The sequence below is a fragment of the Branchiostoma belcheri genome, unplaced genomic scaffold, assembly GCF_001625305.1.
Source record: "Branchiostoma belcheri isolate BF01 breed outbred unplaced genomic scaffold, Haploidv18h27 scaffold3, whole genome shotgun sequence".
NCBI lineage: Eukaryota > Metazoa > Chordata > Leptocardii > Amphioxiformes > Branchiostomatidae > Branchiostoma > Branchiostoma belcheri.
In genome coordinates, this window is record NW_017803909.1 from 7,849,131 (window position 1) to 7,862,732 (window position 13,602).

At 40.8% G+C, this 13,602-nt stretch overlaps 1 protein-coding gene across 1 annotated transcript in view; it reads right to left on the reverse strand.

The window, feature by feature from the left end:
• LOC109473882 (cleavage and polyadenylation specificity factor subunit 1-like) overlaps positions 1 to 13,602 on the reverse strand; it is a 38,452-nt gene that overhangs the window by 8,429 nt on the left and 16,421 nt on the right. Inside the window, exons 17-32 of the mRNA XM_019774015.1 lie at positions 12,614 to 12,731; positions 11,663 to 11,757; positions 10,816 to 10,923; positions 10,583 to 10,616; positions 9,599 to 9,777; positions 8,856 to 9,088; positions 7,776 to 7,863; positions 6,971 to 7,071; positions 6,147 to 6,243; positions 5,444 to 5,533; positions 4,641 to 4,778; positions 2,589 to 2,741; positions 1,656 to 1,772; positions 1,112 to 1,202; positions 791 to 875; positions 15 to 156 (exon numbers count right to left, since the gene is read on the reverse strand). Coding sequence (XP_019629574.1) covers positions 15 to 156; positions 791 to 875; positions 1,112 to 1,202; positions 1,656 to 1,772; positions 2,589 to 2,741; positions 4,641 to 4,778; positions 5,444 to 5,533; positions 6,147 to 6,243; positions 6,971 to 7,071; positions 7,776 to 7,863; positions 8,856 to 9,088; positions 9,599 to 9,777; positions 10,583 to 10,616; positions 10,816 to 10,923; positions 11,663 to 11,757; positions 12,614 to 12,731 — 1,869 coding nt within the window. The remainder of the gene's footprint in view (positions 1 to 14; positions 157 to 790; positions 876 to 1,111; positions 1,203 to 1,655; positions 1,773 to 2,588; positions 2,742 to 4,640; positions 4,779 to 5,443; positions 5,534 to 6,146; positions 6,244 to 6,970; positions 7,072 to 7,775; positions 7,864 to 8,855; positions 9,089 to 9,598; positions 9,778 to 10,582; positions 10,617 to 10,815; positions 10,924 to 11,662; positions 11,758 to 12,613; positions 12,732 to 13,602) is intronic.

A 13,602-nucleotide genomic window follows, 5' to 3' on the forward strand; every position in this document is an offset into this window, starting at 1 on the left:
ATACTCTTTCTTACCCTGCCTTTTGTAGTGACCTCCTCCCCCTGTACAGACACAGTACCGGCCACGATGTAGCCCTTCATACCAGACACATACTGCTCTGACTTCAGCGGGATGTTCTTCATGGTACTGATGTGTTCCCAGTCCTCAAACTCATGTCTGGAACAAAATAACAAAGTCAAGTTGAACTGGAAAACTGAGAAACTCTTCCAATCTTCAAATATTGTGATGTTTCATTCTTTCCTAGAACTATTGCAGAGTGGAACTCGCTGTCACCAAGTAGTGTACAGTAGGGCATTGTCATTAGATAGCTTTAAACAATGTCTAATGTTTAAGGGTTAGGTGTAACAAGTCGATCAGCGTAATATAGCCAGCTGCCGCCACGCCGCGAGCCTGCGAAGCTGGTGTGTTAAGCTGAAGGGCGGTTATACCGTGCGGCTATACAGATACAGAAGTGGCTAGCCTAGCAGACAAGAGATGGAGAGGTTGCAGGTTTGATCCCTTGTATTCCTCGGCTAGACATTCTGTCCCTGGAAAAGGCACTTTACACGGCGTTCCTCACCCCACCCAGGTGTAAAATGGGTACCTGACTTCAGTTGGGGAGGTAAAAGGCCGTGGAAGGAGAAGGATGGGCTTCACCTTCCAATACCAGGTCCTAAACACAGTGGGTTAACAGCCCACTGCCCCTATAGCCTGAGAAAGACTATAGTAACTACATTGTACCTTTACCATAACTTTTTATCAGCTAAAGTATTAAAAGAGGTGGATCTGACAGAGGTGTTGGTACATGTACCTTGTGTTGGGAATGATTTCCCAGCTGACTGGTGACATCAGCTGAATGTTGAACTTGTCCAACATGGGGTAGATGTATCTGTCATCTGGAAACACAAAATCATATCCAGTTGCTTGAGCAACTGCTTTTTTGCGTATCGTATTACCTGGATGTCTAACCTTCATCGAAGAAAACACAAATCTCTCTCAAACTTTCCATTATGCATAAAAAGACAACTTCGTGGGTTTTCCACCATACATGTACATTGTATGTAAGGCTTTTCTATAGTTACTTTTGGACTTATACACCTTGTTAAAATGTTGCACTTTCATATTTCCCTACCTTTCTCTACAGCATCATATTCCTTCTCATCTCCGGCCATTCTGGGGATCCGGTTGCACATTTCAAACGTGCTGGCAGCTACAGCATAGACCTGCAGAAAAATAGTGTGGCCATAAGGCCATGTTGATTTTATTATATGGATGACACCCGCGCACGCATGAATTTTTGGCCATTTCAAAAAAAAAGTTTTCAACCATACTGTAAATCGTACAAAACAGTTGCAAAATGCAAATATATACCGTGAGTTGAAAAAAAAAAGCATTGGAAAATTATACCAATGTCGTAGAATGCCAAAATTAAACAAAAAAGTCGAAAATGTAAGGAAATGAAAAAACATAGATTTCATAATGAAAGCAACTTTTCTTTTTGGCCAAACTTTTTTTTATTCGCACGCTCGCATCAGGTTTGGGATTTCCAGAGGATGTCATCCATATAATTAAATCAACATGGCCTAATGAAGAAGCAAAAGAAATGACTTGACATGAATGATTTGACACAATAATTCCAGTTTTCATGAAAAGGTTCAAACAAACAAACAGCCCACCTTACACTCCATGTGGTAGGCCACAAAGTGAGGAGTACATCTCAGCGGTACCTTCCTGACAGGCCAGGGGGCGTCGTACGACAGGTGTGTGGGCAGGACCGAGATCCTCAACTCACCCTGGGGTGCAATCACACAACATACATGTACAGAATTGTGCTTCTAAGATAATTCTGAAAACTTTTATCTCAAAACTTTAATGCTAGAAAGGTAACATTTGCATAGCTAATGCATAATGTGGTAATACTAATAGGATATAATATATGGACTAGGATATAGGACTTCGCATATATTGTGACAGGAGTCTAAATCCCTCCTACTGTAAAATTGCAACATTATGTAACCCAACACCAGTTACCATGGTTACAGACTGTCTTGTACAGGTCATTAACCGCAGATCAGTCTTTGGAATGGAAGAAGAAACAGAGCAAAAACAAAATGTTTTCATTTGGTAAACATAAAAGGAGATTTCAAAAATTGCTGTCCCTCTTGTAATAGCTTTCCTTAGAAAAACTTTCAAAATTTCAAAAAATGTCGTTATGTGAGTATCTGTATACACATGTACTTTCTTAGTGTACCCTATAATCATAGTACACTAAAAACATAAACTTTATCATGTTAACCGAAGGAAAACATGTTGTATTTGCTCTGTTTACTCTTCTTCTTCTCCAAACCAAAAAGGTCAATGACCTGAACCATGGTTGTCTGTTACCATTGTAACTAGTGTTGGGTTACATCATGTTGCAATTTTATAGCAGGAGGGATTTAGACTCCTGTCACCATATACATGTATGTGAATGTGTTTGAGTAAGAATTAACAGAGCAAACCACATGCGAAGGTAAACGTTATGCATTTGCTTTCCAAATGTTAGTTGTTTTACTTTTGTAAAATTCATGTGAAGAATTTTGTTTTTAAATGTATGTTGTACATCTTACCCCTCTGTTGAAGTATAAGAATCCCTTGGGACAGTTGACGTTGTGGAATGGTGAGAAGCACGTGACGGCTCCGTCGATACTCATGGGGTGGATACGCAGGGCGCCGCGGGACGTCATGAACAGCCAATGGGGAGATGGGCCACAGATAAACACCTGTCAAACAATTGTCAAATGTCAACAGAGAAAACATTATCATTAGTATAGGATTTTTTCCTTCCTTACATACTCGGAGATTGTGTGTATGGGAAACTTGATTTGTATGAGGGAAGCCTACAACACATCTGGCATAAAGTCTGTCAAATTTTGTTCAAATCTACAAAAAAAAAAGATCTTGAATTTTTTTTCTGAAAAGTCAACAAGTGACAAAGACACAAACACAGTTGTGATGTACAATGTAGTACTTGTTAAGCAGCTAATTCTGTTTCGTTCTATGGTGACATACATTGTATACAGTAATAAATGCATACAAAATGTAGGTGAGCCAAGAGCCAACAACAGACATCTAGTACATGAATTTTTGTTTTTAAATGTATAATGTAATACTGTTATGAATTGATTAATCTTAAAGGTGGATTTAACTCTTTAAAACTTAGCAAATGAATATTTAGCCTAACTCTTTATATGTTTAATGCTGGTAATATAAGTTTTCTTTGATAGTTGTAAAGTGGATGTAAATGGTAGTTAATAATATTAATAAAAAATTATGATGTTTGTATTTTATAATGTGTGTCATGGGAGGACTCCACGAAGGGCAGTGGTGTGTCACTAATTGGAGGATTCCTTAAATAAACAAGAGATCTGAGATCACATACCTCCATGAAATATGGGCTTGACGTGTAAATGTAAATTTCCTCTTTAATTATGCAAATGACCTCCACATTAACATAATTAATGTATCGTGATGTTAACTTTTGATGAATTTACAATTTACACCAAGTAGGAAATTCCCATCATTTAGCCATTGAATTTTCGCATTAATTATGCAAATGAGGTCATAATTTGCATTATTGGTATCTGTTGATGTTCCATCTGCCAAGGATTACATACATTACATGTATTAAAGTACTGCAAAGTAAAACACTGTAATTAGAGAATTTCGTCATTAATTATGCAAATAAAGTCCTCATTTGCATAATTTGCATTAAGTTATGTACATCTCTCTCAGCTACCTACCTACCAAAAATGATGAAAATACATTGTTCCTGTCTGGACCTATTGGCTTTTAAAGATTTTCCCCCGAAAGTCCCCTGCAGTTTCAGAACAAGCTGCTAGGGGGACCAAACCCACAACAATTATTCCTGGCAGGACAATCTATCTGTCACCCAAAAATCAAGACCATAACATGTTCAGGACAAAAGATACAAAAACCGGAAGTTCTGCTGCAGTACCAAGGTCATCCACCAGGAGGCCCATATTTGACCTTGACCTTTGGCTTCCTAAGACCTACCAGCATACCAAATATCATCACAATCCATAAAGGCGTTATGGAGTTATGCTGACTACAAATATGCGGAAACTCAAACACACACACACATAGACGCGCCAAAAACAATACCTCCATTTTCATGGAGGTAACTAGATCTCAGTGCCAAAATTACGTCAACACTGGGTGTCCATCCACCCTAACACTCAAATTTTCCACATCATAGCGCACAGAGGTCGCCCTATTCCCTGAGGAAGAACCTCTCATTAATCAAACCAGGTCGCAAGCCCGGGGCAGCCTCGACACAATCAGACATCTGTTACCCTGTCTGGCAGACTCCTCATTAAACCGGAAGTGCTGCTGCAGTACCAAGGCCATCCACCAGGAGGCCCATATTTGACCTTGACCTTCGCCCCCCTAACACCTACCAGTATACCAAATATCACCACAATCCATAAATGCGTTATGGAGTTATGAAGGTACAAAAAAGCGGAAACACAAACACACATACACACACACACACACACACACACGCACACAGACGCGCCAAAAACAATACCTTCCATTTCATGGAGGTAACAAACAAACAAACAATCAAACAGAGAGGAATGAAGAAACTAAGGCCTTACCCCTGAGTACCCAGAGATGTCAGTGAAGGTCCTGAAGTGTTGAATCCTGCTGCCTGTCTGTCCTTCTGTCTCCTCCTGGTCTCCTGTCTTCTTACTCTTCCCACTCTTCCGCTCACGAAGAATCAGGTTGTGTTGGACCTGACATAAATGACAGTTATTTTTTGAACTCGAGTTACAATGTTGAACCTTAACCAAATCACAACCTTGTACCTGATTTTGTCATGTTCTTTTATGACTAATGCTAGGTGGAAGGCAAGAGCAAAGCAGAAATGTCATCATGGCCTGACTCCATTTGAAGTCGTACTCTGTATCTGTATACTAGTAGCCGGTAGTGATGCATACCTAAACCCAATTTTAGGTTCAGGTCCAGATTCAAGTCCAGAGGTTTAGGTTCAGTTCCAGACCCATGGCATATACAAAATTGCATGTTGGCAAACTTGCAATGTTGTCTGGGTGAAACTTTGGCCACACAACATTGGAGGCCGGTACTTGACGATGCCCGATGGCAATGTTTTCTTCGTTTCGCAGCAAAGATTTTACAATCTACGGAAGGTTTTATGTGGTTTGGAAAGAAAAGGGGTATGTGAAATGGTCTTTTATGGTAATAAGTCCGGACTCAGTTCTTGGCTTTTAGGTTTTTTTGCACTTGAACCTCAACATTCATACAAGTCCAGATCCAAGTTCAGTTAACCAGTATGCAGCACTGATAGCCAGTATAACTGCCTTTCGGCGTAACACACCAGCTTTGTAGGCACGCGCCGTGGCGGCAGCTGGCTACATTACACCGAAGGACATGTACTCACCTTCTTAAACCTGATCTTGAGCATGGTGTAAGATGGAGACAGGTGGTAAGGAAAGGCTTCATAGATCAGGAGGTCTTCATCTACCCTGGCCTGAGAACATCAGACATAGAAGTTTTAACAGCTTTAGTACGATATGGCACAATTCAAGTCACTCTCAGACTAACTGAATCTTTTGTGAATTTTCTTCAAAATAAATCGCATACCTGGTATACAACTACAATACGATACTTTACGATACTGTTTATTCACATTGATTGGCAGCCATATACATTGTTGGCTGAATTGCACAAGTGATTACATATTAAAAAACTTGAAAGAGATACACATTAAAAAAGTATGACATTCACAATTAAAATTAAATAGATTCAAAATTCTGTAGGTCGGTCCATTAAAACAGAGGCGGACTACTATTTACAAATCTTGGTTACTGAGGCTTGTTGCCTGAAACAGAAAAGATTTTCTCAATCTTTCAGTTCTGAACTTCGATATGGAGATGTGGTTTCCATTTCTCAGGGACCACCGTGTGCTCTGGTGTCTGTCGCAGGGCATCAAAGAATGCAAAGGGTGGTTGACATCCCGCATTTGCTTGAAAAGAGTTTCAAAGCATAACACACCATGGAAGAAATGGGTGAACATAGATGCCCACAAACGTCATCCATATACATATAATTGAGTCAGTGTGGTCTACTGTTGTTGTCCTTACCAGTAGATGAGGTCGTGACCCCTTGTGTCCCAGTCCCACCATCAGGATCTCCTTCACACTGGCCAGCTGGTCTCCCTGCTTGTCTGACTGGCTGGTGCTGGGGAAACACAGACAAAACTCAACCCTTCTGACAAATATTTTAAATGACACACACACATGCACACGGACACGCACACGCGCACACACACACAAACACACATGCACACACACACGCGCACACACACGCACACAGACACACAAACACACACTCACATACACACACACAAACACGCACACACACACATACACAAACACACAAAGACTTTGCTTGGGGAGCTTTCGGTGTGTGCTCTGTCTCTTGATCAACCCGGCAAAGATCTCATCTTGGAGTTCTCTTGTCATGTTACTTGATGTTGATTATCACGTGACAATAGACATTCATGTACAGGCTTTGACATGTAAGCCTCCAAGTGTCCCTGGCCGATTTAATTGAAACTAGAAACATAACATTTGTGAAAGAAATGCATAATGTTTACCTTCGTATACATGTATGGTCTGGTCTGTTAATTCATACATTCATGAATATGGTCAGACAGGAGTATAAATCCCTCCTGCTGATAAAATTGCAGCATTATGTAACCCAACACCAGTTACCATGGTGAGAGACGTCAACAAATCAGGTCATTGTCAGGTCAGAGGTCAGTGTTTGGAACGGAAGAAGAAGAGGAAATGTAGTAAAAACAATATGTTTTCCCTCGGTAAACATAAAAATGCCATTGCCTTCTAAATGCAACGACACTTGCTACACCAGCAACACCTCTTGCTACACCAGTTACAAAATGTACCTTGCAGAAGAAGTAGACTGGAAACTGTCCACCAGTAGCTTCATGCCTGTTGGGAAATTCTTCACCAAGTACACCAGGCTGAAGTCTGGCAGGTTGTAGATCTACAGAAACACAAAGTACGTTAGGATGGATGAAACTTTACACTACATTATAGTACATGCACATCCAGTGGCCAGATACATGACTTCAAAATATGATCCGTGAATAGTTTCATCAGCTTGGTAAGACACTGAGTAAAAAGACTCTTTTTACACAACCAAGTCTTTTATTCAGTCGACGTTTCGGTGACCGTCTGTCACCTTTCTCAGGGCAATTCTAACTGGTTCACATTGCACTGCAGCACAGGTGTCTCTATTATAGATGCAACTCCCGCATGTTTGGGACCGCTTTATAGATACATTTCCCTGTAATCCAGTCACGCATATGTGTAGATATGTAAATATTGTACGTTTGGGAATGCATCTGTAACAGCAACACCTGTGCTGCAGTGCAATGTGAACCAGTTAGAATTGCCATGAGGAAGGTGACAGACGGTCACTGAAACGTCGGCTGAATAAAACACTTGGTTGTGTGGAAAGAGACTCTTTACTTAACAATTTCAACAACTACAGGAGCTGGGCTGCCCCAAGGACAAGGACAGTTGGTCACCGAAACGTTAGCTGAATTTGTTGTGTAAAAAGAGTCTCTCTATTCAAAATATGATATTGAGGCGATTGAAATTTAGAAACTGACCTGATGCTATGTATCAAAGACTTAATTTTAAAAAATTGGTAGTGATGTGTGTTAGTGTTACAAATGTATTTACCTCCAGTGAGCCGTTCTCCCTACAGATGACACACCAGTGGGTAGGCTCTACTTCCTTCACTGTCGGCTCCTGTATGCTGCTGCTGGTACTGTACAACAAAGGAAGACGGAAACACGTTTTTTTACATTTAACATGCGCAATTGAAAAGTATCAACAAAAGAACAAGAAACAGTCATGCCTTCAAATATCAGAGTTATCAACCAAGAATTGAGGTGTTCAAAAACTCGTATTTCCAAAGAACTATCGTAGACTGTAACTCGTTGCCACCAAGCCCAGTTGGGGCATCATCACTAGAAAGGTTTAAACAACTCCTGTAATTAAATGTGCAAAGATTGAGTGTAACAAGTCGTTCGGTGTGATATAGCTGCTGGCGCACTGTGTTACGCCGAAGGAAGGTTACATGTATACCGGCTATACCGATATATCCTTATAGCAGTACATGTTATACCAGCAATAGAGAAACAACAAAACAGAGGGAAGCAGAATTTCATCAAAAACAGGTGCATAAAAAAGTTCTGAAACAAGGTGAAAGATGAGGCTTTAGATTTATCAGATTCACCAATTTACATCGACAAGTTCTAAAAAATTGTTCCCACTTTAGGAGCCATCCTAGTAAATTACCCTGTAAGGCCACAGCAAGTTAATTTTATGGATGACATCCTCCGCAGACACTAAATCTGATGCGATAGGGAAAAAAACAAGGCAAGCCAAAAAAACAAGGTTTCTTTATTTTCAAATTTTGAGATCACACACCTTGTTAAACAAGATTTTCTTTTAGTAAGCGGCAACATCACATATAAAGGAATGAAATACAACACTGTATCAAAGTAAAAGTAAAAGACAAAACAATAAATCAGAGCCTTCTCTTGTCTTCATACACACTGTATTTATCTGCCATCCATCTTCCAGCATGGCAACAGACGTATTTGCCCATTTCAGCATGTTGACCACTATTAGAAGGCAACAAAATTTCCTGAATGTGTTTTTTTTCCTGAAATCAGGCGAAAATTAATGTGGGTACTGATGTCATCCATAAAAATTACTTGCTGTGGCCTAATGTTAGTGACACTTCCATCCTACCTTGGTTTCACCTCCTCTTTAGTAACAGCAGGGCCGGGTGGTTTGGCAGGCGACTCCCCGTACAGTAGTTCATCCTCGTCATCCACACCCGTTTCCATGGCGACAGGATCTTCTGCAGGTTGTTCTGCCGCGTCCTTCTCCGCCTCGGGAGCGGGGGTGGATGTAGAGGGGGAGGACACGGTGAAGAGCCCACTGGTGTCACGGTACGCACACACCGTGATGGCCTGCGATTTCTGATGGTGAGAAGACAAGAAATCTTTAACCAATCCACTAACAGAAGAACACTTTCTCTACTTTTTTCATTTTTCACATTTGTTTATCGAGGATTGGGCAAAAAGCAAAAGTGCTCGTAAAAGCCTTCTCTTCAAAAATATTCATATACTACTACAAAAACAATACATTTGAAAAGAACACAAGAACAGCATTTAGATAGAAAATAAAAAATGGATGATAAAAATACCAAAAACATCCATTTAACGCCCTATCCAAAGGTACAATGTAGGTACTCATTTCCACCTGAGTGAAGTGAGGAAAGTCATGTAAAGTGCCTTTCCCAAGAGCACAAGTTCAGTGACATGGGTAGGATTTGAACCCGGGACCTCTTGGTCCTCAGCCAAGCAAGAGTGCACCCCCCGGTCCCACAGTGCACATCCATTTAATAATATTTCAAACACCGTGCTCATCCAGTAGAATAGCTTTTAACTTTTCCAACAGGTAGTCAGAGATCCATGTGAACAGCTTACTCCTTGCATGTCTATCTTCTTAGCAGACAGTCTGTGCCCGCTGCCGTACGGGTCATTCACCAGCGTCAGGAGGAGTATCTGTCCGTCCTCGCTCATCACCAGCGCGTAGGGGTCAGCCACGGACGCCAGGACAAAGGCTGGGCCCTTCGAGTCAAAGGGAAGGTGCTGCAGCTGTTTCACTGGAATACACAGAATGCCAACAGGTTACGATCAACCTTCTCCCTGCTGCCCAATCCCAGAACCAATAGGGAGTTAGTAGCCATGCTGCCATTTTAGTGTGTTAAAGGTTAGGCCACACCAAGTAAATTTTATGGATGACGTCCTTTGGAGACCCTATATCTAATGCGAGAGGGCGAAAAAAAAACAAGAAGGGCCCTAAAAAACAAGATGCCTAGATTAGAAATATACTCAAAGAGACGACAAATGTTAGGACACAAATTGAATGAGGTGACACAGATTAACAAGCAAGAAGTCTTTCATTCATCATCAAAACAGCAATAAATCAGGTGGAACAGCAGTTGTCTTCCTGTCCTGTTTCTTTCATCACATTTTTGCAGGCCAGCAGAAACAAAGCATGTGCTCTTTACCCATTTCGCGTTACGGGTTTCACGTCAATCTAACGATTTACGGCACTGTCGTGACTCTTTGGTCATAGTTACAGGAAGCGGAATTTCTTTTTTTTTCTAGGAACAGGCCAAAATCAATGCGCGCGCGGACGTCATCCATAAAATTTACTTGGTGTGGCCTTAAGTTGTATCAAAATTGGTTGGGCAGCGAGCAAATTTACAATTCTAGCAAAACACATTTGACGAGGCCAAATATTACTACCCAGCAAACTTCCAATACTTACTGGTTTCATATGAATGTCAGTGTTGATTAATAATTAGCAGAAAATGCTACATAGGTTCACAAAAAGGTTTACTTTTAAAGCATGTCTTCCTATACATGGAAGGAAAAAGCCATCCTTAAAATCTTATTTCTTACCTCCTTGTAGAAGTCGTATTCCATATGGTGAAACCTGAAAGACAAAGTCTTATTTAGACTAAAACTCCTGATGACCAATTCCAAGACTGACAAAGCAACAAATAGCTACTTTATCATGAAAGTTCATCCGTGTTGGTAGTAATCATAGTAAAACGTTGAACTTTATTCCAACACACAAAATAGCTATTTTACTTTCCTGTATGAAAAAGAAGGTTGTGGAAGAATGAACTCACCTGAATGATGTACTTGTTGTTTCCTATATTCCCAGCATACACTGTGGGTCCCTGGGTGCTGAACCCACTGTGATCAAGTTCCATAATCTCCTTACCAGTCTGAAGAACCTACAGAAAGGAGAAGTAACAGTTAGCTGAAACACCAGCTATCAAGACTAAAGTACCTGCAAGGAAAAGTAGTAACAAAGTGCAAGATGAAATGCTGTTCTTCCGCGCAATTTCACTACCAATGGATGAGCTCCTGGCTTTAGTGCTTGTACAATTGTACAGCCCTACAGTACATGTGTGTCTATTGGGCCAAAGAGGTGACTTTGAGGTTTTACAAAGTACAGTCAACCCTACAATCAGCCACCCTTCAAGCCGGCCACCTGGCCATAACAACAACTTTTCCTTGGTCCAATTTTTTTTTTCAATGAGTGCAACCATTAGGCCATGCCGACTTAATTTTATGGATGACATCCTCTAAAGACCCCCAAACTACATGTAGTGTGCAGGAATACAAAGCTGAAAATGTGATTTTGCAGTTACTGCAGTACTTAGCAATGTATACGGCTTTTCGTGGAATTTATGAATCAGCACTGTACCGTGAGTCGTGGAGCTTCGGTAGCCTGGGTGCCCGGCTCCGTATTGTCGCTAACTACCATGGACTACCCAGGCCTAGAGCCAGGCCAGAGCCTCGGTGGATGACTTTCTTTTTGCGATCTTTTATTTTTTTTGAGAACAGGCGAAAATCAATGCGCGCACTGATGTCATCCATAAAATTAAGTCGGTGTGGCCTAAGGTGACTGAGTGGCCTTCTTGGGTGGGTATGACTGTAGCAGTACTGAGACAGGCGTGTAAGACTGACCATGGTGGAGTCCTCCCTACTGAGGATGAGGAAGCCATGACTGTTGGTCAGGTCCACATCAGGAGGTCCCTCCTCTTTAGTCTCCTCCTTCTCACCTTCAGTCTTCTCTTCTGAGCCCTGAAGAGGAAACATGGGTGGGACTTATAAGAGCAAAGTCTTAATATACATTATAGTGCCATTTCCATATCTTTAAACCTCCAAACCAACTACCCAGTACAACATCAGTACCATCAGTACATTTCTCCCACATTCAGGCTATAAAATACCTAAAATAGGCTGTAAAATACTGTCACTCACTCAAATACTGTACCTTAGAAAATTTGCAGTTTGGGAGGATATAAGCCTTTAAACTTTTCCTGACTGAGCTTGAAAATGAATAGGTTTCCAAACCACCAAATTATCAGTGGCCAATAGAACAATATTATGTGCTTAAAACCTATACTTTGGGACAAAAAAAATTACATGTATACATAAATCTGTATTGGTATAGCCGATATAACCACCCTTCGGCGTAACACACCAGTTTCGCAGGCATACAGCGTGGCGGCAGCTAGCTACTAGTATATTACACCGACCAACAATAAATTGCAGTAGTTGTTTAATTGATAATTAAAGCTTTCTAGTGATAATGCCACAACTGTGCTTGGTGGCAACGAGTTCTACTCTATGATAGTTCTTGGAAAATATGACTTTTTGAACACCTGAATTCTTGGTTGATAACTCTGATATTTGAAGGTATGACTGTTTCTTGTTCTTTTCTGGGCTGGTATCAGATAGTTAGTGGTTGGTACGTCCACCAGTTTATTAGTCATTTTGTACATCATGCAGTAGTCCGGACATTTTTGTCTTCCAGTAACACCCACTGTAGCTTTCATTTCTTAGCAGGAACATAGTTTGCATTAAGAACTTTCATTCAGCCTGTCACTGTGAAGAGAGAGTTACTTACAGCACTGTCTGTTTTCTCCCCCTCCTCCTGAGGTTTAGACTCAGGAGGAATCCCGATCACCGTCCACATGTCCAGACAACCAGGCAGGTCAAACGTCGTCACCACCTGGGGCCGGATACTTCTCTGTACAGGAGAATAGGATATCATCATGAACCACACCATTAAAGCTAACTGTTAGGTGTTAAGTGAATAGGCCACAGCAAGTAAATTTTATGGATGACATCCTCCACAGACTTCATATCTAATGCCACAGGGTGAAAAAAAAACAAGGTGGGCAAAAAAAACAAGATTCCTACATTTTCAAATTTTGACATCATAAACCTTGTTAAACAAGAAATGTTACGTATAAGTTTACTGCCAACTATTACTACATCCATTTCTCACTGAAACAACTTTGAAAAATAAAAGTTTTTAATCATTGTACAAATGGTTTTGATTCAGTCACTGTGGGAACATCACACAGCCAACAAACATCTTAGTCCATTTTCGGCATGTTGACCACTTGTCAGAGGGCAGCAAAATTTTTTTTCCCAAAATAAGGCAAAAATTAATGCCCACGCTGACGTCATCCATAAAAATTACTTGCTGTGGCCTTACTAGAAAATGTTTCAACAACTTTCCATTATCCTTCATTCTGCAAGAATACATGTAACAGGCGACACTTTAATTCCGGACAGACACTCTAATTCCGGACTACCTCTCACTTTTCAAGCATAGTTTGTCCTGGACAATTGACATTCCATATTGTGATGTAGAAGATGACAACAACTATGTAGATAACAATGATAGTTCCCTAGGGATCAGGTTATTTCTGCAGATTTCTGCAGAAATCTGCAGAATTCTGCGCAGAATTCTGCACCCCGCGCAGATTTCTGCACAGAATTCTGCGCTGGGTGCAGAAATCTGTGCAGATTTCTGCGCAGAAATCTGCTTTTTTAAGGATTTGTCCTACAAAATGTATCATTATGGTGATAAGTGGTAGATATACTCTCCT